This window comes from Phodopus roborovskii, unplaced genomic scaffold, assembly GCF_943737965.1.
Source record: "Phodopus roborovskii unplaced genomic scaffold, PHOROB, whole genome shotgun sequence".
NCBI classification, from domain to species: domain Eukaryota; kingdom Metazoa; phylum Chordata; class Mammalia; order Rodentia; family Cricetidae; genus Phodopus; species Phodopus roborovskii.
The window spans coordinates 15351048-15376642 of record NW_026126461.1 but is presented as its reverse complement, the minus strand read 5'-3'; the positions used below and the strand labels follow the sequence as shown (position 1 = coordinate 15376642).

The window sequence follows — 25595 nt, the reverse complement described above, 5'->3', positions numbered from 1 at the left end:
AGGGGGTTTATTGGGGCACACTCACACCAATAATCATAAAGAAGCCAGGTAGCCCTTCTCTGCCCTTCCTGTCTGCACTGAAAGCCCCATCCTAACTTCTCAGGATTCCTGAGCTCCTTCTCTTGGACAGCAGGTGTTTGAGCACAGAGCACTGAAGGTTCATGACTGCTAAACACCCTGGAGATAGGAAAGAAGGGAACAGCTTGGTTCTGTCCAGCACCAGACAAGGTGATCCATCGACTAGTGATCTATCTAAAAGAGAGGCAATATTAATCAGGCTTTCTCTTGAGGTTTAGAAGTGAGGATCGTGAGGGTAATTTTCTTTGGCAGGAGGAGCTGAGAGGCCACTTGGGTTCCCTTTCTGGGTAAACAAAAATGAAGGCAACATCAAGATTGTGGTTCCGTGTGTCCTTCGACCAGTGACAGAGCCCATAGTAGAGACTTGGTGAGGTTCCTGTGCTGTCCTGAAATGCAGGCTAGCTTGCAGTTCTCATGCGGGAGCCCCTGTCTGCCAGCAGCTCGTGTGCCCGGGGTCCCAGACTGGGACTCTCCTCACCTCACCCCTGAGGTGCCAATGAGACACTTGGATTCTAGCGATGATTGGCTCACACAAGGGAAGGAAGAAATCCCTATGCAGAGAGTCCTGCCCCTTAAGAGTCCCTCAGAATTTTGATACCTAAGCCCCGCCCCTCCCACGGTTCCTACAGGATCACTGCCACCTCCACACTTCTGGGGATCTTGACCCCTTCAAGGGGGATGTTTTCCCTTAGAATGGCCTTGGCACCCCAATGCACATACATGTTCAATTTCCCTGTCTCAAGTCAAAGAGAGCAAAAGGGATTTAAGAAGCTTCAAAGGCCACCAAGACCAGGTATGACTAAACATTTCAATCTATGATGCAATAGTGTAATCTGTCCCATGTTACAATGGACCAGCAACCCCTAGGCAGAACATGGCCTTCTTTACTCACTGCAACAGGAACAGCCCCGAGAGGACCGTGGGCAACCGGACCTCTAAAATTCCTGTTGTCCTCAGAGGCCAAAGTGACTGACAGGTGACCCTCATTGGGCCTATTGGGCCTCACCCCGTCATGTCCTGGGGCTGTGAGCACCAACTGCCAGCGTCACCAACTCATGTGACTGCCTTTCCTACACCACCATGAGGGCACTCGCCTTACTTTGATTAGGACTGAGAAAACAGTGACGACAGCAATAAAGAATGTCACCTGTGGGCCTCAGCCCTCATCAACTGTGCCCTTTATTCAGTAAAGGAACGGTGGCCTTGCCAGATGGAGCCGGCTAAGCAGGGCGTGGGCTGTCCTCAGCCCTGGTGGTCTGGGAGGGAGACACAGTGTATGAGGGGTAGAACATACTGTCTGAGTTGAGAGGCGGTGGGTTGCGGTCAAGTCCTGCAGAGCCAGGAATGTTTCTCCAGCACCAAGAACGCCCTGGCGACAAAGGAACTCTAAAAGCAGTCACATTGAGAGTCTAGTGACTCTGGCGTTGCTTCTGAGGCCATGGAGGGTGTGGTGGCATCGGTGGCTGAAGAGGTGCCCCAGGCTTGAGGTAAGAGCAGCAACCACGCAAGAGCTGCTTGGAGCAGGTAGCTCCTGCTCCTGGAGACACAGTGAATGTGGCGGCCCAGTAACAGCAGGGCCCTGAATAGGGACACCTGAGACTGGAGAAAGGCCAACAATAGCTCACTGTCCCTAGAAAGGATGGAGGCAGGGTGGGCCTCGCCTCACACAAGGCCAGAGAGCGGACGCCTGCCCAGTCTCCTGAGCCTGGCGCTGTGGGAATGAGGGCTCCTAAGAAAGAGGTTCCGGGCCATGTTCCTTCAGGGTGAACTGGATTGTCCCGTGGCTTTTCACACCAAAGGAACCCACTGCCTCTGGAAGGCTGTGCTTTTGACCATCTTAGGCCAAACACAAAGGTCAGGTCAAGCAGAGAGAGTAGCTTATACCACACCGGGGTGCGACTTCTCCCGATGAAACTGCAGAGAGAGACAAGCCGTGAGAAGCTCCACTTCAGGCTGGGACGGTCTGGGGCTCAGGGAGCAAGCCTAACCTTGCGCAAAGCAGCAAAGGCAGGGCCAAAGGTGGCTTTGACCTCCACACGGTCTCGTATCCAGGCTGGCAGCTTGGCCAGGACAGGAGGGCGGGCATACCGATGATCCAGGAGCACAATGCTGGCAAAGTCTGTCTGGTGCCTAATGGCCCTGCCTGAGTAGACACACTGGGTTGGCACACTGAGTTCAACTTGCCTACCAACACTGCACGTCCTTGGGCCCCTCCCTTGCTCCTCAAATGGACAATACAGCAGTAAAATCCCTCCTTCCTTGACCCAGCCATCTGCCCCAGCAGCAGCCCCAGACTTACCTATGGATTGGTTTACAGCCTTCATACACAGATTCTCCACCAACACCTTCCCTGGGGAGGGCTGACCTTGTGTCCTAGGCTTAGGGAAAAACAAAAAATAGAAAACAGCAGATCAGAATCTACTCTTGCCTGCCTGGTACCCAAGGCTTTCCAGCAAGGCCAGGTGCCAACATCTTGTGCTCTAGGATATTTTATAGAAAAGATCAAGGTGGCTGGAGGTCTACTCCACCTCCGCAGCCTCTAAGGAGTGAAAGCATCCATACAATATGCTGTCACAATGCAGGTCCCTGTCATCAAGTCCTAGGGATCTCCACTTCACTTCCTCCCTAGCCCTATCCTTTGGTCGCCTGAAACACTGCAGATACTCACCAGGGTCTGATCCAAGTAGGCCATCTTCTCTTGCAGCTCTGGAGACTTAATGTTGGGGTACGGCATCCCCACCATCACCACACACCTGTCGTGGGTTACATGACCCAAGGCCTAACTGATCAGATATCCATGGGGTCATCATCCACATGAGAGCAACTGAATGCTATTATGAGCCAGTTGTGTGCAGTTTAAGTCATGGCTGCCCACTTCCCTGTCCTACTAAGACAGACGGAGATGGGTTTCAAACACTCCATCCACAGCCTGCAGACCCCAAGCAGGCCTCATGGGTGCGTGCAACCCTACGGCATGACTGGGCAGATAGGGCCCTGTGCCTTCAGCCCCAGCAGACAAGGACACCACACTTACCGGCCCAGGTCATCAGAGAAGTTGATCCCTTCACTCATCTTCCCTCCAACCACAGAGAGGAGCAAGGCCCCTGTCAGATGGCCTCCTGCCTGACCGCAGAACTGTGGGGAGTTGCTGAGTCAGCCCCGGGAGCCTCACACGTGCTCCCAGATGCCCCGCACAGCCTCACTTGCTCTCACCTTAATGCACCTGGAATAGGCCATCAGCACCTGCTCCACCTGGCCGGCTCCCTTGGGCTCTTGGAATAGCTGAAGGTAAAGGCCACCCAGTAAAAGGCCTCATGGAATCGGGCTTCGGGGACCCCCCCACCCCCGCCGTGGCCAGTGTCCCAGGCCCAGACTTGGTAGATTTAGGAGACGATCTGGACCATGCCAAGACATAAGACTGAGGGACCCTAGAAAGAGCTAGAGGTAGCAATGCCCTTATAAACAGACTAAGGGACACTCACCTTTTTCTTGACAGACAAACGTGCTAGCAGGCCAGTCTTGTCCCAGTGAGCATGTATCTGACGCAGGTACTCATAGGAAGGAAAGAAGCATACCACCCCTCCAGGGACCACGTTGCACAAGTTACAGAGGACACGGCCTGTCTCCTCCATCTGCAGAAGGCAGACAAAGAGCTGGCCGGGAACAGGTCCCATGGCACACCCAAGCAGGTCTCCTTCCACAGTGTGGAACAGACATGCCCAACTGGGGTTCTGCTGAATGCCTGCCTGTATGACACATCCCATCACCGGCACCCCAGAAGGGACTAGACTTCCGGTATGCCACTGAGATCTCCCTAAGTTCCATGAGGGTCTCTATTCAGAACAAATTAACACTTTCGATGCCACAGGAACTATGCCCAAGAAACGCATTATTGCAGGGATAGAGGCAAGCAAGAGCACCCCAAGTGGCCAACCTTCTTCCATCCTGCATTAACAGGGTGCCGGGAGCTCGCTACAAGTCTATGGAGAGGAAGGCAACCAAGACCCTCCTTGATAAGTATCTTTTAAATAAACAATCTACTTGTGCCAGATGTGACCATGTGCCCAGTGCCAATGCTGGTGAGAACCCTCCCTGGCCATGCAGCAGAGAGGAGGGGGCGTGGGCTGGCACTGACCATCTGAGGCAGCTCTCTTCTCTGGTAGGTGAAGTCCAGTTGTTGGTTAGAGGGCCCACTGCACATAATAAGGGGCAAGATGTTGTCTGGAGGGATCACATGACCTGGTGATACCAAAACAGTGTCCAGGTAGGTAGGGCAAATTCTCAAATCATTTCCCCAATTAGCAACAGCAATTTGAAATGCACACGGCTTCTCTCTGCACCAACACACCCAATGTAAGCAATGTGGCACAGAGCACAGGACTTTAGACCCTGGGATACAGTGCTGGTGAGCACAATCACTAAGAATAAGGTTCCAGTCCAATGGTGTCCTCTGCTTTTGGCCAAGGTTAACTAAATCAAGACCTCTACCCTCCGCACAGCTCCTTACCACAGGAGAACTCCACCACCCGCTCAGCCTCCACTCCAGAACATGCCAGCAGCTGATCCTGAAAGTCAGACACCTGTAGCCAGAACAAACATCAGGGCCTTGTGACCTCAGAGTTTGGGGTTCTGTGCTCCCCAGTGCAGGTTAAGAGAAGTCTGGGACAGGAGCTCATTCAACAGAGCAAAGTACACGGAAGGGCCAGTGACCTTTAGCTAAAACAGCTCACAGAGAAGGTAAGAAAGAAAAGCAGAGAAGCTGACACATTTGGCTCCGGGCCCTTTCTAGGGATCAAAATCAACAGTATAAAATGCTATCTACAATATACAAAGAACTCAAAAACTGAAACAATAAACAATGCTGTCAGGAAACGGACCCACAAAATGAAGAGTTCTCAAGACAGGAAATGGCCGATAAATGTATGAATAAATGTTCAACCTTATTAGTTACCGGAGAAATGAAAAATCAAACTACATTAAGATTCCTACCTTATCGTAACCAAATGCGAGAGTCAAGGAAACAACACTCAAAGCTTAAGGATCATCAGGAAGGGGACAGGGAACAAAGACTCAGAGGTGGTAGACATCACCAGCACACAGCAGGGCAGGTTAAATCTGTTGCAGTGATGTCACAGACTGAGACCAGAGCAAGCTCAAGCCAGGCAGAAACACGGCAAGGAGCTGGGGACAAAATTCCACCACCGACTGACGGACACCTGAAAGGCCGCTGTCATTACCGACAGGAACCCTGGCATGCCAATCCCACACACCAAGGCAGGACTTACTACCAAGACTAATGTGGCAACATAAAATGGACTTGATGGGGAAAGGAGGAGGTGGGGGCAATGACTATGTTTAACACACATCGTATGGATTTCTCAAAAGGTAAAAATACTGCTTAAAAGGCCGTAAAACAGAACAAGGCATGCTGGCAAGGACAGAGACAGCAGGAGCCCTCATACATGCTGCTGAAAATGTCAACTAGTCCCTATGGGAAGAAATCCGTATACAGGTTTCTCAAAGCAGAACACAATGAAAATCATGACTATTCCTAAAGTACAGTTTTTATTGTAGATATAGGGAGTAAACAGGCAGAGAGCAGCATCCAGATGAACATGGCCGGGAGACTAAGAGTCGTCATAGCACCTCCCACTCTCTCCCCCCCACCCCTCCACCCCCCCACCCCCCCCTACCCCGCAAGCCCCAGGGACAAGAGAGCAGCACAGGCAACACGGCAAAGTTACACAGGGGTCAGCAGCACAGGGGTCAGCAGCACAGGGGTCAGCAGCACAGGCAACACGGCAGAGTTACACAGGGGTCAGCAGCACAGGGGTCAGCAGCACAGGGGTCAGCAGCACAGGGGTCAGCAGCACAGGCAACACGGCAGAGTTACACAGCAGCATATCCAACGCGGCTGAGTTAGTTACACAGGGGTCAGACTTGGGGAAGGGGGAGGAGGTGGCTGGGAGCTGTAGAGCGGGGAGGGCAGGGTAAGAAGAGCTGGAAGGAGCCACAGATGCTGAGTTCTGCTGGTAGAGCTGGAAAAGTGTCCCCTTTGATACATTAACAGGCAGCTCAGTTAGCCCTTTGTCCCCTCTTCTGAGACCTAACACCAGCTGTGCTACTCCAGGGTACCCAGGTAAGACACCCAACACACCACAGAGGTAGTCACAGCACTGGTCAGTGCAGCACTAAGTACCAATCCCAGTTAGTGAACAAGGTACCATCCACAGAGGCCTGGACAAAGGAAGTGTGGCCTTTAATCCTAGCACAGAGGCAGAGCAGGCGGATCTCTGTGAGTCCGATGCCAGCCTCCTCTACAGAGTGAGTTCCAGGACAGCCAGTGCTACACAGAGAAACCCTGTCTAAGAAACAAAATGTTGGCAGAAAAATGGATGCAACTAAGGAAGATCACATTAAGTGATTAAGCTAGCTGTAGTCCTACATTCTATATAAATAATGAACTCATTGTACATACATGACACAAAGTTGGAATAACAGTCTACACAGACAATGGAGATCAATGGGAGGGAACGGAGTGAAAACCGGAGTGACGTACAAGGAGGAATACGGAAAGCAGATACACGTGGACATGTCCTAGAGCCTTACCGGCTGCATGGTGCCACCCGCAATGACCACTGCGCGGCATTCCCTCACCACCTGGGCAAAGTGCACAGCTGGGTTCAAGAGCAAGAATTTGAGGCTGCTTTGACCAACGCTGCCTGAAAGACAGAAAGACAAAAGGCAAACAGTAGACTAGGTACAGGAAAGCCCGGATGAGCCACGGAGGCCGGGGAGCTGGCACGCCCCCTTTAAGGAAGGAGTCGCTCCCCTGCCATCGGTTCTATGGACGCGTGTGAAGACGCAGGAACAAAGTTAATCTGGCCAGGGTCACGCAGCCAAGCCCCAGACAAGAGAACAAAAATGAAGCCCAACCCCATCTAACCTCAACCTCAAGATTCCGGTTCTGCGGGGCCTTCACCGAGACAGCGGGGCTCATCTGACACCCCGTCTCCAAGGCCATTACTGGAGACAAGGCCCAGGAGGCGTGTAGCTCCTTCACAGATAGAGTGTGGGCAATATGGTAGAGCCCTTTCAAGCTAGGCCCCTTTGCCACAAGCAGTCAATTACCTTGGCGGCTCAGGATAACCCTGCCATCCTGGTTGGCAGTGGTGAGAGCTGCCAGAAAGGCTTCGATGTGCATCAGTGGGGATGCTGGTCGTGGGGCTGCGGCCTGGCCGTCCTCCAGGGCGTCTGCACAACAGGGCAGGAGGGAAAGAAGGCCTGCCTTAGCTCAAGCCCATGCTCTCTCAAGGGCCTCTGCCTAGCTCTCTCTCTCCTGACGGACAGGAGGTGTCATTCTGTAAATAGGTTTCTCTTACTGGTTAATGAATAAAGCCTTTTGGCCAATAGGAAAGCAAGATGGGTGGAACTAGGAGACAAGGAGATGCTGGAAGATGTAGTGGAGGAGTCAAGATGTAAAGACTTGAGAGAACAGGTCAGGACCTCTCTCCAGTAAGGTAAGAACACATGGAAACACTTAGATTAATAGAAATGGGTTAACATTTAAGACAGAGCCAGCCAATAAGAAACGCTAGTTACAGGCCAACAGCTTTATATCAAATACAGCATCTCTGTGTGTTATTTGGGGCTGACATGGTTCTGGGACCAGGCTGATGGGAAAATTGCTCCTAACAACCTCCTAACTCACCCTCAGCAGGCCCTGGCTGCAGGCTCTTCAGGAAGTTCTGGAAGCCATCCAGATTGCGGTTCTCCTGGGAAGCTGAGGGAGATGGAAGAACAACTCCAAAGCGTTCTGTGAAGCCAAAGAGCTATGTGCAGGGAGAGTAGGACAGACACACAGAATGAGAAAGCACCTTGAATGAGGCACCAAGCCAGAGATCACTTCCCATGATAGACAGTGGGATCAGGAGCCGCGAGGCCCCAGGGCAGCAAGGTAAAGCAGGCAAGGGCACACTGGCTCCTTGGCAGGACAATGGGAACGGTACCTTCCTGCTGATCATGCTCTTCTCCAGGTACCTCTGCACCTGCAAAACCAGCACACGTGAGAAGGAAGCAAACTGTGCTCTGAGCTCTCTGAGGAGATGGCCACGCCATACCACGCCACTCGGAAGAGCCCAAAGCCTCACAAGCGGTCTTAGCTCTGCTCTCTGGGGCCATAAGAACTCAGGGTCCCTCCTAACCATCAGCCCCCACTGCTCTCGGTGCCCAAGATCTGCGGGTGGAGAGGTCGGCTCAGCCAGTAAGAATGCTGGCTGCTCTCCTACAAGACCTGGGATCTACATGATGGCTCACAGCCATGGATAATTCCAGTTCTGGCTGACCTGATGCCCTCTCATGACTTCCTTGGGCACCAGGCATACATGCAGGAGAACACCCATACATACAAAATAAAAAAACAACTTCAAATAACTGTACTGTATTCTGCTTCCTTCCAAGTGTCCATATGCAGAGTGGGACTTGAAGAAGAGTTCAGAAACAATCAAGGACTGTGAATTCAGATGGCTCACACACTTGCTACATAACCATGAAAACCTGAGTTGGAATACTCAAGAGAACACATAAAAGCCAGAGACAGGGCTGCAGAGAGATCCTGGCTGCTCTTCCAGAGGTCCTGAGTTCAATTCCCAGCAACCACACAGTGGCTCACAGCCATCTGTAATGAGATCTGGTGCCCTCTTCTGGCCTTCAGGGACATAAGCAGGCAGAACACTGTATACATAATAAACAAGTAAATTTAAACGAACAAACAAAAAGCCAGAGACAGTAAGCTATCTATAATTACAGTGCTCTTATTGAGAAATGGGAGCCAAAGACAAGAGGTTCCCCAGAGGCCTATGAGCCAGCCTGCCTGGCATACACAGTAGAAAACCAATCAAGAGACCCCGCTTCATACAGGGAAGAAAGTGCGCGCACGCGCACACACACAGGCACACACACACACACACACACGCACACACCTGAACTGAATTCAAAACACGAATGTATGCATATACACATGACACACATAAAAAGACAAACCTTTAAAAGACAAAGAAAAAATCCAATCCTTTGCACAAAGCAAGGAGGAAAGTTCTGGGCCTGTCCCAAGGGAGGCCAGTCTCCCTGCTGTAGTCAGTATGTAGAGGGTGACCCTCAGCTCCGCTCACAATCTGAGAGCGTGAGGTTCGATGGGAATGAGGAAAACCGCTACAAAGACTGGCACCTGGCTAACACTGATTTGCTCACTTCACAAGTGAGAAGGAACAGGTCTGAAGCAAGCTGGACAAAGAAGCCTGCCACAAGAGTCAGAGCGGTGGGACTCGAAGCTGCGCTAACTCTACAAGGGGCAAGTCAGTTACTCAGAGTTGAACACGGGACTGAAGGGATGGCTGGGTGGTTGAGAGCACTGGCTGCTCTTCCAAAGGTCCTGGGTTCAATTCCCAGCACCCACATGGCAGCTCCCAACTGTAACTGCAGTTCCAGGGATCCCACACCCTCACACAGACACGTGCACATAAAAAATAAATAAAATTAAAATGAACAGAGTTGGACACAAAGGAGAGAAAAGTACCGAAGACGATGGATGGGAACACAGTCGTGACAAAAGGGACAGATGGTCTGAAAATGAAAGGTAGCCTAGAGGTGGAGGCTCATGCCCTCAATCCCAGGAAGAGGCAGGCAGGTCTCTGAGTTCAAAGCCAGAATGAATTCCAGGACAGCCACAGCTGCACAGAGAAGCCCACAAACAAACAAAGAAAAAGTGTCCTTAAGGGGTCAGAGGTTGAGAAAGAGCACTGGCTGCTCTTCCAGAGATCCTGAGTTCAATTCCCAGCACCCACATGGTAGCTCACAGGCTCTTCTTGTGTGCAGGCATGCATGCAGGCAGAACACTGTATACATAATAATTAATGTTAAAAATAAATAAATAAAATACGGGGAGGGGAAGGAAGGGAAGAGCAGGGGAGGGGAGGGAAGGAAGATAGGAAATGAAAGGCAAACAGGAAGGGAATTAGGCTAGGACGGGTCTAAATGGATTCGAACACTGCCCCCCGCCCCCAGCCACCCTGGCTCACTGGTGTGTAGCCCGGGCCAGTCCTCTAGAGCAACTCTTGTGAGTCACGTTTGAGTGTGTTCCGGCACAGTGCTCAGAATAAGGGGACAGCACCCTGCAGACTGCAGGACTCACTGTAGACACACGAGGCTGTGGGTAAGGGACACAGCTACCCAACCCGAGCCCGGAGCGAGCACCTGACAGCAAAGGCAACCTGAGCAGAGGTCTAGACTGACAGGCAGGCCAGCACGGCAGCGGGGAAGAAGGGCGCAGGCAGTCCCAACATCCCACCATGCTCTATAACCCGAAAACAAGTTCCTGCAGGAAGACTGGCAGGAGAGACGGAGAGGGTGGACACTACCCAGAGGCTGGATTACACCTAGGCATGCAAAAACCCAGCAACCTCCCTCGCCAAACCCTACAACTCCCAACCCCAGGGGACTTGGCTGTTGCTGTCCAGTCTGAAGGCTGCCTACTTCTGCTTTAGGCCCTTGGGCAGCAGACTATCCAAGGACAATGACCTGCGTTTTATTTCTTCCATGCTTCTGAGTATGGGGTAGAGGGGGAACACAAGGCCTTGCTCATAACAGACTGCACCCCTCCCCCACAGCTGCACTCCACCCCTACCTCTCCTCTCTAGTCTTAAGTAAACCAGAACAGACCCTTACCTTGAACAGGTTGATGTTGTCCACCTGACTCTGAAAAAGAAAGTCGTTGATGCTCTTCAGCTCAGACCCTGTGTGCAGACAAAGGGAGTCTGGTTTTGTACCTTGCCAAGTCCCCCGCTCAGTCCCAGAGTGGAACTCTGAGTGGACATGTCACCTCCTGCCCTCAACAGCAACCTCCTCACCTGTGTGAAGCAGACTCTGAGTGCGAGGATTTTGCTTGACGTTACCTAAAGACGGGAATTACAGTCGGCCACGGTGGCAGCTCTCTGCCCTCTGCTCCCAACCCTCAACTACAAGGAGCATCCATGTTTCCAGAGACGTTTGCTTGGGGCAAACAGGCCTGCCTGTGTCAGTGCAGGCATACCAGAGCAGACACAGAACATACTAAGACGACAGGAGTTTCCAGGAGCCTTGCAGGTCTGACTCACACACTTCAAACATGCCCAAGGACAGGCAGGGGACAGGGTCAGAGCAGTCTCCACTGTCACTCCAAGCAGGGCAAGGGGAAAAAAACAAAACAAAACAAAACCCACGATCTTCCAGCGGCAGGGAGCTGCGACACAGGCAGAGAAAGAGATGAAGAGTACGAACTTGGGACAAGATCTCTCTAGAAGTCTGCCCTGGCTTTCTGGAAGCCCAGCTCTATAGAAATCTTTAAAAGCATTGCCATATAATGAAACAGTCCCAGTCCCAAACAACCCAAGAAGCCTGGATGCCAGAGTCAGCAGCCTCCAGTCTTACAAGCCACAGGCAGGTTCCGACCTCTGGGAAGGAGGCTTAAAGTTCCCGGCTTTCTATCCACACAGGGCAAGGCAGTCCTATGCCTGGGTGTCAGTGCGGGTATGCCACACAGCTGTAGCTATGCCACACAACACGCTGTATGAATAGCGTAACCACGCACTCAGGTTTCTTAGGGTATTACATGGAGAAGTAAACTGGGGCCTAAAGTCACAACAGTGAGAAAGCGGAAGTCAAACATCTCAAGGGAGGCTGGGAACGACAATCCAAACCCATGGGACAGTGCTTAAAACCCCCAGGGGCCCTGACTGGCACTCAAGGGACAAGACCAACAACACAGCTTGCAGATGGGGGGTGAGCCGAGGACAATGCTCCCACCTCCTAACACAGCCACAAATTTCTCCAGCAAGTACAGGATCTGCTTGATGTACATGAGGTTCTTAGCCTTCAAACGCTTCCTGAGAAGAAGGAACAGAGGCAGAGTTACCACAGGATTCTGCAGCAGCTTCCCTCCACCGGATACCACGGGGCCTTTCTGCCTCGGGCCTGCCACACTGGGCTGTGAGCTACAACACCTCCAGCAGATAAAAAGGCATTCAGAGCCTGCTGTCCCCATGAGCCCAAGATGGAGAGGGAGCACACCAAGACAGACCGATTCAGCCTATTCCTCCAAGACCTGGGCACTAACAAATGGGTGACCTCCATTTGTGCCCTGGAGGCCACTGAGACTGAGCATGGCTGGGTCTCCATCCTCAGGGTGGTGTCTTACCCATATCTTTCCATGTACTGGAGCAACTGGGAATAGGCCTGGCAGAGCTGAGGAGAAACCAGAATAGAATTAAGGCATCCTAGGATATGGTAAGAGGATCTCTGTAGACAGGCGTTAGTCCAGCCCAGGACACCATCAAAGAGATGGGCAGCTGGACAGAAACAGACAAGGGCAAAGCATGTAGGGACCATGGGCTGATGGCAGCTGAGAGGGCAAGGGAAGAGGCCAAAGCCTAAGGCCCTAAATATCACAGGGCGCTCCGTTTGGGGTTGACTTCCATTCTACCAAGAGTGAGATTCAAGCAGGTGGCAGACCACACAGGATTCATGGTCAAACCTGGCTCACCCCAACACAGTGTGGGTGCATGACACACAACTTTGCCCTTCATGAATCCCCAGCTCCAAAACTAAAGCAGTGAACCCCAAGAGAAAGGTGTAGGCACACAGAACCCCTTTCAATGCTTGCCACATATCAGAGGACAGCAAATAGCAACCTGCAGAGACCCAGGGCATCCCTCCATTAAACATCCCCAAAGCAGTATCAGTAATGATAAATGAAATCCCGTGAGACTCCTGGTCCCTAACACCACCAACCTACTGACAGAGAACCAATTAGCAGGACCCTGGATGCAGGACAACAATGCCAAGAACCTCACACTTGCCAATGAACAAGAAAAGACAGGGCTTTAGTTCAGTTTGCCCTCTACCAAGTCCCATACCCAGAGGAATTCCTAGCCTAGACATTTAAAGGACTATATCACTCTGTCCAGGATGGGAGAGGCTGACCCACCTGGGAACCATTGACCTCTGTGCTGTAGATGCTGGTGATGGTGTCGATCAGGTTGTGTGCCTCGTCAATAATGACCACTTGGCCTTGCAGCCTGATTCCTGCAGCCTGTCGGGTGGCTGCATGCAGCAGCATGGGGTAAGGCAGCACCACTAGCTGTAGGGGAAAATCAGACAGTGAAGTGGCCTGTCTTGTATGCGGCACAGGCCTACCGTCAGTAAACTCTCTAGGCCACTGAGGTTGTTTAATTTCTTACTCCAACCTTGCACAGGGGTGGGGTACTCAGCCAGAATAGCACAGCTCACTACTCTGCCTGTTCCAACAGACCTTCTTGCCGGTGTTTTACATGAAACGTCAACTGTGAGGAACTAAAATTGGAGTTGATCATCTGGGGAAGGGGTGGCATCCCGGGAGGTGAACCTCATCTAAGATCCCAAGCTAGCCCTCAGGCTCGAAACTTCAACACACTGAGCACCAAAACGTGACGGTAACTTAAGGTCCTGGGACTGCTACTTCCCAGCCCTGTGACCCTTGACTTTCCATCAGCTTAGTGAATCTGACAGACTATGTCAACTGAGGGGTGAGTGTAACACCAAATCTGTAGCTATGTTGCTATGGAGATCTTCCAATTAAGAGACAACAAATAAGTGAGAGACACTGCTCAATTGGTAAAGTGTTTTCCTTGAAAGCAGGGGCTAAGTCTGAGCTACAAACCCATAGAAATAAGCCAGGGCCGGGAGGGGGCAGTGGGACCGATCCCAGCAGCAGGGAGGCAAGGGCAGGCTCGCTTACCCACTAGCTCTGCCACACCCAAAGGTGTTCTCTAGCCTGCACACACACACACACATACACACACGCGCGCGCGCACACACACACACACATGCGCGCATGCACACGTGCACACGCACACATACCAAACACACACATAAAGATACCGATAATTCGAAATCTCAGAAAACTGGAAACTCAAGGCCAGGTGCCAATATGGGTGCCATCATTTAAGACAGTGAGAAAGGAGGAGATCATCTTCCTGGGCTACAGTGTTCTCACGGGGAGAATAGAGCTATTTCAGGTGTTCACACTTCTGTATAAATGGTGGCTGCACTAACTCACTGAGACATCTGTAGACAGTTTGTCTGTGAGGATCCCCACGAGCACTGCCCTGGGTGTGAGGACCACGTAGGGCAGGGCGTCCACGCATGAGCACTGCGCTGGGAGTCACTACTGAGAAGTACTTTTCTGAAACCCATGTTGAGTCTCCCAGATGACACAGAGCTGCCGGAGTGACACCTTCCGGGGAAGGAGGAAGGTAGCAGGAAATCTCCCACAGCGAACAGCAAGGGGCTGTGCACAAAAAGCAGCTTTTCCTCTCTGTACAAAGGTAAGCCAGGTCTAATGAGGCCGGTATTGCATGTGCAGGCAGGTGGGGATATCAGCAGTTGCCCTGAGAAGCCATTTGGTTATGTTCACGTTCTGGGCTCCTTATCCACTGAGTACTCAACAATACCAACTGGCCTCAAGTGCACAGCTATCAAGGAGCCCTGGCCTCTTCGAACTCTGTGCTCTACATAAGACAACTTGGTGCCAGGAGCCCTTGATGCAGCATGGTTGTCACCCTAACTCATGCAGTGACATGCTTCCCCACCTACCAGACAGGAATGAGGAAACCCCGGTTAGTGCCAGAACAACTTCCCACTTCTCCAGCACACTCACCTGGGCTGCTGGGATGGCAAAGCGGCTTCCATAATAGGGGCAGGCCCGTGCCTCCTTCCCAAGGGCCACAAGCTGCTCCATGTCCTTCACCTCCAGCAGAATCTCGTCCCGGAGAAGCTGCATCTGCTCATGGTTGTGGAAAGGGCAAGAGGTCTGGGTCTTCTGTCTCCTTCTCTTTGGCTTGTCTTCGCCAGCTCCGTTCTTCTCTGTGGTGGGACAGTTGGAGGAAAGCAAGGACAGGAAGGAGCTCTGGGGCCAGAGGCAGGTGCCGTGACGTTCAGACATGTTCCCTAGCTGCTGGCTACAGACTCGGCACAACACTCCGGCGGCACAAACATCTCTGGCCCAGGAACACTCTTGCTCAAGGAGGGGGCCTGAGGAAGGAGCCAGGGCCTGCTCGGCCATTACTCCTGGGTCCCACACAGCCCACCCACGCCGCTGCCACTGCCACCCGGTCCAGCGCAGCTCCCGCTCCCGTGCCTACCGTGTCTGCCTCTCTGCATGTCCGCGCAGCGGTCATTCATAAGCTGCACAGAGCCCAGGTTTTTAACATCTTCGTTCACACAGAGGTTCTGTAAGGCGGGAGGCGAGAGAGGAAGCGACGACCTTCACACACACTGGCAGAACCTCGGCCACCAAGCTCACCCTCAGTCAGCCCTGCTTCCCCTCACTCACAGGATGGACCCTGAGTACGAATGTGACCACTGCATTGCTCTTCTGCCTTCCTGAATGGAGAAGCTTGTTTGTGCACATAAAACTCGCCAGCTTCCCTGGGACTGGGGCTGCCGTCTTCAAACGCGCCACCCCACTGTGCTTTCTGACAGTCAGGGCTGACCTGTTTACTCTTAGTTTATGTGTGTGGGAGTTTTGTCTGCACATAAGTCTGTGCACCATGTGCGCGTCTGGTCCCCAAGGAGGCCAGGAGACAGCACACAGTCCCGAGGAAGCAGAATTACAAACGGCTGTGAGCTCCCATACAGCTGCTACAGACTGAACCCAGGTCCTCTGGAAGAGCAACAAACTCTCACCCACAGAGTCATCTCTCCAGCCCTGGCCCATTTGGGTATGAGAGACTTTTTTTTTTTTTTTTTTTTTTTTTTAAGAGGTGGGGGGTTGTTTGCTTGGTTGGTTTTTGGTTTTGTTTTTTTAAGACAGGATTTTACTGTGTAGCCTTGGCTGTCCTGGAACTAGTTCTATAGACCAGGCTGGCCTTGAACTCACAGAGATCCACCTGCCTCTGCTCCTGAGTGCTGGGATCAAAGTGTGCGCCCCCACTTCGACTGACTTATTAGAGAGCTCTTGTAATGTGCTGATTTTCTGCTTCTTTCCCATCCTAAGGGTGGGGTTCCGTGGGTTTGTGGAAAGTTATTGGATAAAATACCCTGTCCTTTTTTGTGTGATATCCAGACCCCAATGAGAGAAACACCACCAATGGCACATTTTCTAATTTCTGCCTTTGACATTAAAATTACATTATTCCCCTTCCCTTGGTGTCTTTTAAATCCATGGCCTCTTCTCCCACTAATGGATACTATACCCACATCTGTATAAGTACATGCACATGCACTGCTGACTACAGCCGGCTCAGGCTGCAAGTGTGTCATCAGACCCACCATTTGGTCCCAGTGTGCTCTTCCCTGGGGAAGACATCTGATCTCTCCACCCACAGCTCTCCTTAGTTCAGCTCAGCATCTCTGAGACCGAATACTGACAGGTGTCTTTTAAAGATAACAGAAACGATGCTGACTAAAGGGTAGAGGACAGGAAGGACCCCACACACACACACACCCAGGCTGCTTTTCCTGCACCTCCTCAAGAACAGTAAGGCCAGCAAAGGAACAGGGCATGGGCATGTCTGGACCATGAGACAGGACCCAGAAGAGGGACTCTGCCTGGGCTGACCCCTGACCTCCCCGCTTTGCTTACCTGCCGAGAGCCAAGAGAGACTAGTCGGGTTTCCTTGCCAAAGGGGCTCTTCCGTACTTCATGTATAAACTGGGCCAGCTGGGAGTGTGTCCGACTGCAGTAATAAATCTGACCAGAGGGTAGTAAAGGGGGCCAGAGAGGGAGTCTCACTCGCTCATAGTGGCCTGAGGTCCCGTAGGACGCTAAGTGCACACTTCTGAGGTGACAACACGTCAGCTCAGGTCAGGTCGCGCCTAAGGAGGGCTTAGCAGTGCTCTACAAGTTCAAGCAATCCCCAGGCCTCAACTCCCACAGCTCCCCCCCACCACAGGGGCTGGGGACCCTGAGAGCGGGCTTCTCCACAGTGCTGACTCTTGACCCAGCAGTGACCCCCAGGCCTCTGGAGAACACCAGGGCAGGCTATTCCCCACGTGTGCCCTGAAGGGAAAGGCGAAGCCTGAGGTGCACACTGTTGCTACTCTAGGATTCAGCTAAGTGAGGAGACAGAAGAACAGAGGAGGACACCAACTACTGACAGAGAAGATACATCTTAGATGAGACCATGTACTTTTAAAATGAGAGGTGTCAACCGGGTGTTGGTGGCACTCGGGAGGCTGAGGCAGGCGGATCTCTGTGAGTTCGAGGCCAGCCTGGTCTACAGAGAGTTCCAGGACGGGCTCCAAAGCCACACAGGGAAACCGTCTCAGACAAACAACAAACAAATGGAGGTGTCATGCCACACACAGCTCACTACACTCCACGCGTGTGAAATACAAGGGTGAAGAGAAACACCATGAAAGTCCAAGAGTAAGGAGGACACGCTTGCCCCCCATCCCCACCAGCTCACTGCACAGGGAAACCCGTGAGTCCTTGGCCCAGAATGGCTGTCCCTTCCAAAACAGAGCTTAGCTAATCAAGGGGGCAACAAGAAGCAATGCTGTGCATTTGGGAGGCACACACTTGTGAGGCTGGGAGCTCACCCACCAGGCACTGAGAAACTGCGAGAACAAAGTCTTGGACCTAGAGGCCGCCTTCCACCCAGAAGCATCAAGGAGTAGGCAGCTTAGCTCACCTTGGTTACGTGCTCTTCCTCCAAGTCATCCTCATCCTCACCCACCCTGAGAGGGACAAGCACGGAGATGAGTTTTCACACAGCACACTCGGGACAGCTAAATCCCTAAAAGCAGTGTGGGGAGCTCTGAGAGCTGAGTGACAAGCAGAGGGGCTTTCACTCACATGTCAACAGCGCTTAGGGGCAAGCCCTGAATATACCACACACTGTGGTTTCAAACTGGGGCTGAGTGCTTATTCAGCCCCCAGTCCCGCAGCCCTGAAGAGCTGTTCGCCAACAGTGCTACACCATGTCAGCGAGCTAATCCAAGTTCCTGGAGGTTAACCCTGCACAGATCCCCAGCTAGGACGAGCATGCCATGCGCGCACAGTCACTGTGCCTATTCAGGGTGTACCTCCAGGTAGAAGCCCTGGACCAGGACTTCTCCCACTAGAATGAAGGTAGGAATGAGATAAGAGGACCTGGACAGGCGCCGTGAGAGGCAGAAGTGGCCAGGTCCCTTCCATTGTCCATTGGTGTTTCCTGGTTCACCCACAAAGGCAGCTCATAAAACAGAAAGCAGCTCACCCGGACCACACACTCCACCCACGCTTAGGGTTAGTGGTGGGGACTGTGGGGGCTAGTCCAGGCAGGCTACGCCCAGGCCCAGCTCGCCCCTCCATTTATGAGCCCGCAGCCAGGGCCAAGACATGGCGCCTGACCAATTCATAGCGTCCAGGGTTCCGCCACTGAGCTACCATGGGGAAAACTATCTCAATATACACAAGGGACCAGCAGAGTGAAGGCCAGCATGGTCTCACCGGCGTTTACGGACCCTGAATAAAACCCTGACTAGAGTAAATGAGCAGGTGGCTATCAGGCCCTGTCTCTGGGCTGAGGGCAGCTGCCCACAGGGCTGTGGACTGACGGAGCAATGGTCTCACCTGCTGGCTCGCTTCTCTTCATCACTCTCATACTCTGCCAGAAGCAGCGCCTCCTCCCCACACTCCAGCTGCCCCAGCTGCTCCGGTCCCGTCCCTTCAGCCAGCAGCTCCCTGCTGAGGCGCAGGAGAGTCTCCGTCTCCTCTTCTTCCCGTTTCTGGGTAGGAACAAAGATCCAACAAGAGGCCTTGGAAAGAGCCCCGAGCTGACTCCCTGACAGAGCTGGGCATCCACACTGCTGTGCTAACAGCAAGGACAGAACACCCACATTCACCTCGGAACATAACCCTCCCTACCTGACTCGAGAACTCCTCATCCGCACGGAGAGTCTCCACCACCTACGATCCCTAGCAACTGGCTAAGGAAGGGCGGCCAACGGAGCAAGGAGTGGACCCTGCTACTCTAGTCTCAAACCCGGGCAGCGTCCGGCTGGCCCGCACACCACAGCCCTACGATGCTCACCATGCGCTTCGCTGCAAACCTGAGCCTCCCATCCTGGCAAACTTGCTGCAGACGCTCTTCCCGCTTCCTCCTCTTCGCCTGCTCCTCCTAAAGGACAAGGACAGCAGAAAGAGCCCTGCAGGAGGGGCCAGCGCAGGCCTTCCTCAGCAGGGAGTCTCAGGGGGCGGGGGGGGGGCGGGGGGGCTCCCTGCCCTTGCCACACATCCGCCTCCATCTCTGCAGGTCTGGCCTCCCTGATCAGTACAAAAGGGCTACAAACAGAACCCAGGTGAACCATAAGTGGAAAGGGCCTGCTCACGTCAGAAAGAATATCCACACAAATTCACAGAAGTGTCGCGAGGCATCACCAAAACAAAGAATGTGGAATTCCTCAATTTTGTAATAAATTGAAAATAATCAGTGAGGCTTGTTTCCTTCCCTTCCTCAGCGCCTGAAATCTCACCTTCAGTCTCTCTATCAAGTCCCTTTCTTCTTTCTTCTGAACAAATGCGGTGACCCAGTCGGGCTCTCCAGCAGGCCTCGGGGTGTCACAGGGCTCTTGGCAAGGTGAGCAAGATGGGAGCAAGTTCTTCCCGTCACATGTGGGGCCAGGTGCAGGGGCCAGGAGACGAGCCTCCGCTTGTAATCTCTTCTGTTCAAAGTCCCGGAGCCAGGAGAGGGCCCCGCAGATAAGACTTAAGGACTTGCCCTGCAGGGAGAGGAATGGCCAAGCGGGTGACGAGGCCAGAAGAAGCTGCAGATCTAAGCATGAGGATGCTCTAAGGCCATCCAGAAAAGGCAGGAGTTAGTAACAGTCCACAGTCACAGGAAAGGGGGTGTAAAACCTGGTCCAAGAAGCAGCAATGAGCAGCTTTTAAGCCACATAGCTCCACATTCCCAAAGAATTCAAGTGTTGGGGCTGGAGAGACGGCTCAGAGATTAAGAGCACTGACTGCTCTTCCAGAGGTCCTGAGTTCAATTCCCAGCAACCACATGACGGCTCACAACCATCTGTAATGAGATCTGGTGCCCTCTTCTGGCCTGCACACAGATATGCAGACAGAACATTATACATGTAATAAAAAATAAGTAAATAAATTTTAAAAATATTAAAAGAATTCAAGTGTTTTCTCAACTTACAAATACTTCAAGTTAATACAACTAAACAATGGTGGAAAATACATAATAGCCAAGGAATACAAAACACGAAATCCCAAATTCTTCCCAAGGCCACATTTGACTAGTAAGCCTTAGGGCAACTGAAGTCCAGACACAACGTAATCGGTTACACCAGTTCCTACTGTTGAAGACAACTGCTCTCCACAACACTGTCCTCAGCTAAGGTCAGTTTTCCATGGTCCCTTTCACAGGTTGACATGCATCCCCACATCCCCTGATGCCAGTGTCTCAGGATGTGAACTCACCTGGAAAGAATCAGGGTGAAGCTCTTAGGTGGGTCCTAATTCTTATGAAAAGGGGACATTTAGATGGAGACACACACAGAAGAAAGGCTCCATGAAGAAACACAGGACGAAAACAGCACCCACAAGCCAAGGAGTGGGCCTGGACATCCTTCCCACATTGCCCTCAGAATGAACCAAACCTACTAATATGCTGGTCCCAGACGTTGAAACTCCAGCACAGTAAGACAGTAGATTTCTGCCGTGCACCTGGTCTGTGGTGCACTCTATACTATGAAGTCCCAAGGCAAGGGACATAGTTCCGGAGAGGAAACTGTGGTGTCCCCAGGCTGCTGCTCCTAGGATCCATCTGGGTTCAGATGAATCTTTAGAGCTAGGCTTCTGTCCACAGAACCCTCTGCCTCCATAATCCAGGCCAAGGTTCTAAACCTACCTTCCCTGGGAGACACCATAAGTAAGACTCAGAATTCTTTCCTGCAATCCTGGACTAAGACAGTGAGCATCTTAGTAGCTCCAGGACTCTGAGCTGACTCTCAGAGCTCATTTCCATATATATGCAAAAATGGGACCGATAACGAGTAAGACCCATTCATTCACGGAGCCGATACAGTTTAGATTAGTTAACACAGAGAAAGCAGGAGCCAAAAACACCCGGCAGTAAAGTAAGAAAGTGGGTACTTGTTACTGCTAAGTAATGACGGATAGCGTTATCCTGAGATGTGTTATTTTTATCGGCTTTCATTAATATTTTGAATGGCTCTTGGTAGGGTTCCCCTTCTAAGGAAAAGACAGGTCATACAGCTTAAAGAACACTCCATTATACTGTGTCAGCTTCCAGAAAACATTAAATGGAATGAAACCCAAGCAAAGAAACGCACGCAGCGCCTCTCCCGAGGAGCCTGGGGGCAGCGGGCATGGCTCACTGTGCAAAGATAGTCTTTAGATGTTGTTGGACAAAGACAGGTAAGATGCCAGTGTGCAACAACGGCCCAGAAACAGAGCCCCACACAGCCTCCACTAAAACGGGAGCAGCAGCTCCTGAGGTTATGCCCAAAATGATCTCCTAAAATTAATCGCGTGCACTCTAACACAAACACCAAGTAACTAAAGCCCCACAGGGTTAGATACTTGCACAGTGAGTGGTGCTAAACAGCTACTCCTGTTTGATCTCAAGTGATACAAAATAGAAATAATAAAAATAATAATGCTGATGGGTATTAAAAAGGTCAAATGGAACTTGTTAAAAAGCTGCCGATCCAGCTAGACAGTGAAGGTGCACGTCTTTAATCCTAGCACTTGAGAGGCAGAGGCAGAAGGATCTCTAAAAGGCCAGTCTGGTATACTGAGCTAGTTCCAGGACAGACAGGGCTATAGAGAGAATCACTGTTTCCAAAAAAAAAAAGTGCAGATCAAATGCTCACCTAAGTCATAGAACAATCTTCACAAGGTACCCAGAAGACGCTCCCATTCACCATGTAGAGCAGCGGCTCTCAGCCTTCCTAACACTGTGACCCTTTAACACAGCTCCTCATATGTGGTGGCCCCCAACCATAAAATGATTTGTGTTGCCACTTCAGAACTGCAACTTTGCTACTGTTGTGAATCATAAAGTAAATATCTCTATGGGGGATAGTTGGCAGGCAATCCCCATGAAAGGGCCATTTCTTTTTACTCCCTAAGGGGGCCACGACCCACAAGCTGAGCACCACTGGTATAAACGGAACAAAAAGGAACAGAGTAACCGCACAGACATAGCTTCTGCTCCAGAATCCTGGGGGTCAATTTTGGAGCTGTACTTCCGCATCAATATGGACAGACACAATACAGTGCCTTTTATTTGCTCGTTCAGAAAATTCATAGGAAGAGCCTCCCGGAGGCCAACCTTGCCAAGCCCCACAGATGCCAGCAGTCAGCTAACAGGGACCAAAGTTCTTTTATCGGTGAGGATGAAGCCTAGAGTTTGAGCATCTTCACACCAAAATTCACAGTTCACTATCACGTAGTCCCCACTATGCAAGGTCATACACCAGAATGCTGGGAGCAAGCTGGGGACCCCTAGCCACAGCCCACCTAAAATATACCCCTCAGTCTGAATGAGGAAGGAGAACATAGGGTCCCCTTGCCTGGCTCCTAACACCATGCAGTAACCTATATTCTACACTCTAACGCAGTATGCTGAACCTGGGGGAGAGCCACAGCCATGTCCCTGTCCCTCAGCACCGAGGCAGCCAGAGAGATCCCAAAAGCACCGGTTTTCCTCAGACGAGGATCCCTGCGCCCAGCTTCTTCTCAGAGAAGGCAGTGTCCGCACAGGACACCTGTCAAGGTGAGTAAGGCCGCCTCATCCCTCACACTCACTGTGCCTGTTGGACTCTCAAATATCCCAATCTTGCCAGCATCCAAAACCTTGTAGAGCTCTGTCATGAAGTCCTTCTGGATAGGATAGGGTGGGAAAGGGAATGGGAAGTGGACGCCTCCAATCTCCTGGCTTTCGTCAGCCATTGCCCTAGAGTTGAGAGGGGGAGAGAGGGAGGGAGAGAGAGAGAGAGAGAGAGAGAGAGAGAGAGAGAGAGAGATTACCTTTTTTCATGAGCCATGAAGTGGCTTGAAATCTACATAGCCCAAAGCACAAGTTTTCCTACTTGTCACAGAATTTCTCTTCCGGTTGTATATTTTCTGGCAGGCAGAGACCATGTTCTGTCCATTTATATATATGTACATGACACGCCAGGCCCACACAATCCATCTGGTCATGCTGGTCAGATATTATCATTGCAGAGTCCAGCCCGGGAAAGCCCTAAGATGAGCCTCCCATGCTGCTACCCGATGCCCTTCCAGTACCTCCGCAAGAGCAGAGTGCTTCTGCGCAAAGGTAAGGGTCCTTAGGGTCACAGCTGTGATTCCTTCTCCAGCAACCTTCTCCAAGGCCTCTGTAATTTGCATGCCCACGCTGCCTCACCTGCTCCTGCAATGAAGGCCCACAGAACGACCAGGCTTCCAATCTACTGCCTCCTGCGTCAGACGGCGGGGTCCTAACCTCCACTGCAACACAAACAGCGCATCCCACTGGTCATCTTTTTCTGGCCTCAAGATAGAAGAGCTTTCTGGGGCTCGATGGTAAAAAGCTTACTAGCAGCTTGTGAGGACCTGGGGTGGGGGGGACGATACCGGGCATCCTAATCCCCTAAAAAACAGTTGTTTGGTTCCAGACTGGAAGGACCCTTTTACAGGCGCTAATCTCTGACGGGAATGGCGTCCCAATACTAAAGCCGCAGCTTTCCTCTTGCCAGACCAAGGGCTCTCAGCTCCGGGCGGCCCACCTCTGCCTCCCCCCTTCCCAAGCACCTCCCTCTGCCCTCTCTTTACCACCTGGAGGTCCTACTTCTCCACACCTCTCTTCTTAAGAGTCAAACGGGCACGGCCATCTCTTCTAAGTCCAAATACTAATAACCCAAAGACCCGGTTTATCATTAATAAACTCAAGACCTTTGACAGTGAGAGTGTCGATCCATGTATGAGGAAAAGCCGCTGCCAATGTGTTCTTCCAGGCACCGTCAGGGACAGAAGAAACGTCAACCCAGGTGGAGAAATTACCACAACAAAACAACAACCCCAATAAGCAAACTAAGATAATTCAGGCATGAGAACTGCAAGCCAGCCTGCATCTCAGACAGCCCAGGAAGCATGCATTTGCGACTCTCTCCCACTCTGCCGCCCCTGCCATTAGCGACGCGGTAGCTACGCACATCCCGTCTTCCTTCCGGGACCCTAAAAAGAACGGCAGTACCGCAGAGCTCGCAGCAGGGTGGGCCGGGCCCCGAGGCCGACCGCCAAGCCGGATCTCAGGTTAGTAATTACCCGTTAACCCGTGTCTTCGTGCGCCCCTCACGTTCACTACAGAAAGCGATCGCTTAACACAGCTTTCCCGGATCTGAGAGCTCAACGCGCCCGCACACTCAACCGAAGACGCCGCCAGCCCGCGGGCGGCCCCTCGCATTGGTTCTTGGCCTGTCGATCACGCGCTGTCCCCGCCCCCTCGCTTCCGGCGGCTCCGCGCGCCCCGCTCGCCCCGCCCCCTGGTCCCCGCTCCAGCCCGCCTTGCTCGCCTCGCTTCCTTCTCCTCCAGCTTTGCCTCCTCGCGGCCGAACTCACCCTCGACCCGCAGGACGGTCTCGCCGAGGCGAGCCAGCAAGCCTTGCCTTGCAAGCTCCACCGGGAGCGGCGCCCGCCCGCAGGGAAGCCCGCCACGCCCCCCGCGCCTGCGCACTTCAGACCACCGGCGGGCCGTGAGCTCCGGACTTGCAGCGCAGTGCGAGCGTGCGTGCGTGCGTGCGTGCGTGTGCCGCGACCACCGCTGCTGTGCGTGAGCCCCGACCGAACCTAGATCTAACCTTCGACGTTAGCTAAATTTGTGTTCTTACAAGTTATCGTCTTTAAATAAGACTGTCCTGGACGAATGTTAAACGTTAAAGAAAATTATCAAATATCAGGTACACAAAGCCTTAGGGTTTTTTGTTTTGTTTTGGGGTTTTGGTTTTTTTGTTTTTTTTTTCGTTTTGGTGTGGTCCTTCATACATACATTTATGAATTTTCCCTCCTTAATTGAATCTGTTTCACAGTAATGAAGGTACAAAGTTGTACTACGGTGAAGTAATGTAAAATGTAAAAGCTGGCAGGCTCTGAGGAGCAGTCAGCCTTGACGTGGTTTTCTGTCGCTAGTTACAAAAGCACAGGTCGCACAGGAGGCACAGCAATCGGTCCTTACTAATCGCCCTGTTAATTGCACAAAGGACGCCGGACGAGATCCACTTTCTCAGGCTGCAGCTAGAAATCCTAACCACAACCTCAAGCTTGGGCCCCTTCTCCCCCTTTCCCAAGAAACACAAGAACGATTAACTCTGCCCTTTAGTGCCCATTGCATGAGGGGCTGGCTGTGTGGCAGCTGCACCGCTAACCTTTTATTAACTATAGGGTTGTTGGGTTTTTGTTTTTTGTTTTCCTCACCTGGACACATGCATCAAAGTCTCAA

At 52.1% G+C, this 25595-nt stretch overlaps 1 protein-coding gene across 1 annotated transcript; it reads right to left on the bottom strand.

Moving 5' to 3' along the window:
* Positions 1–1235: 1235 nt before the first annotated feature.
* Positions 1236–23550, bottom strand: Ddx11 (DEAD/H-box helicase 11). Its single transcript, XM_051190900.1, has 27 exons — positions 23408–23550; positions 22925–23072; positions 19609–19854; positions 19167–19253; positions 18707–18861; positions 17784–17829; positions 16733–16840; positions 15291–15378; positions 14807–15012; positions 13097–13249; positions 12308–12354; positions 11917–11996; positions 10983–11027; positions 10801–10868; positions 8088–8126; positions 7790–7910; positions 7210–7332; positions 6688–6800; positions 4586–4658; positions 4214–4317; positions 3561–3710; positions 3292–3360; positions 3113–3213; positions 2747–2831; positions 2378–2456; positions 2067–2221; positions 1236–1992 (listed from the first exon to the last, which is right to left on the bottom strand). Exons 2-27 carry the CDS (start codon positions 23066–23068, stop codon positions 1957–1959), a joined length of 2721 nt encoding a protein of 906 aa, XP_051046857.1. The 5' UTR covers positions 23069–23072; positions 23408–23550; the 3' UTR covers positions 1236–1956.
* Between the last annotated feature and the right edge of the window lie 2045 nt (positions 23551–25595).

Bases quoted from the DNA above. Each gene is read 5' to 3' on its own strand.
- Ddx11 (XM_051190900.1), bottom strand. From the start codon at position 23,068: ATGGCTGACGAAAGCCAGGAGATTGGAGGCGTCCACTTCCCATTCCCT. The intron at 12,355-13,096 runs GTGGGTCAGCCT...GTTTCTCCTCAG, and splicing joins CAGAGGTCAATGGTTCCCAG to CTCTGCCAGGCCTATTCCCA. The intron at 2,222-2,377 runs GTAAGTCTGGGG...GTGTCTACTCAG, and splicing joins GGCTGTAAACCAATCCATAG to GCAGGGCCATTAGGCACCAG.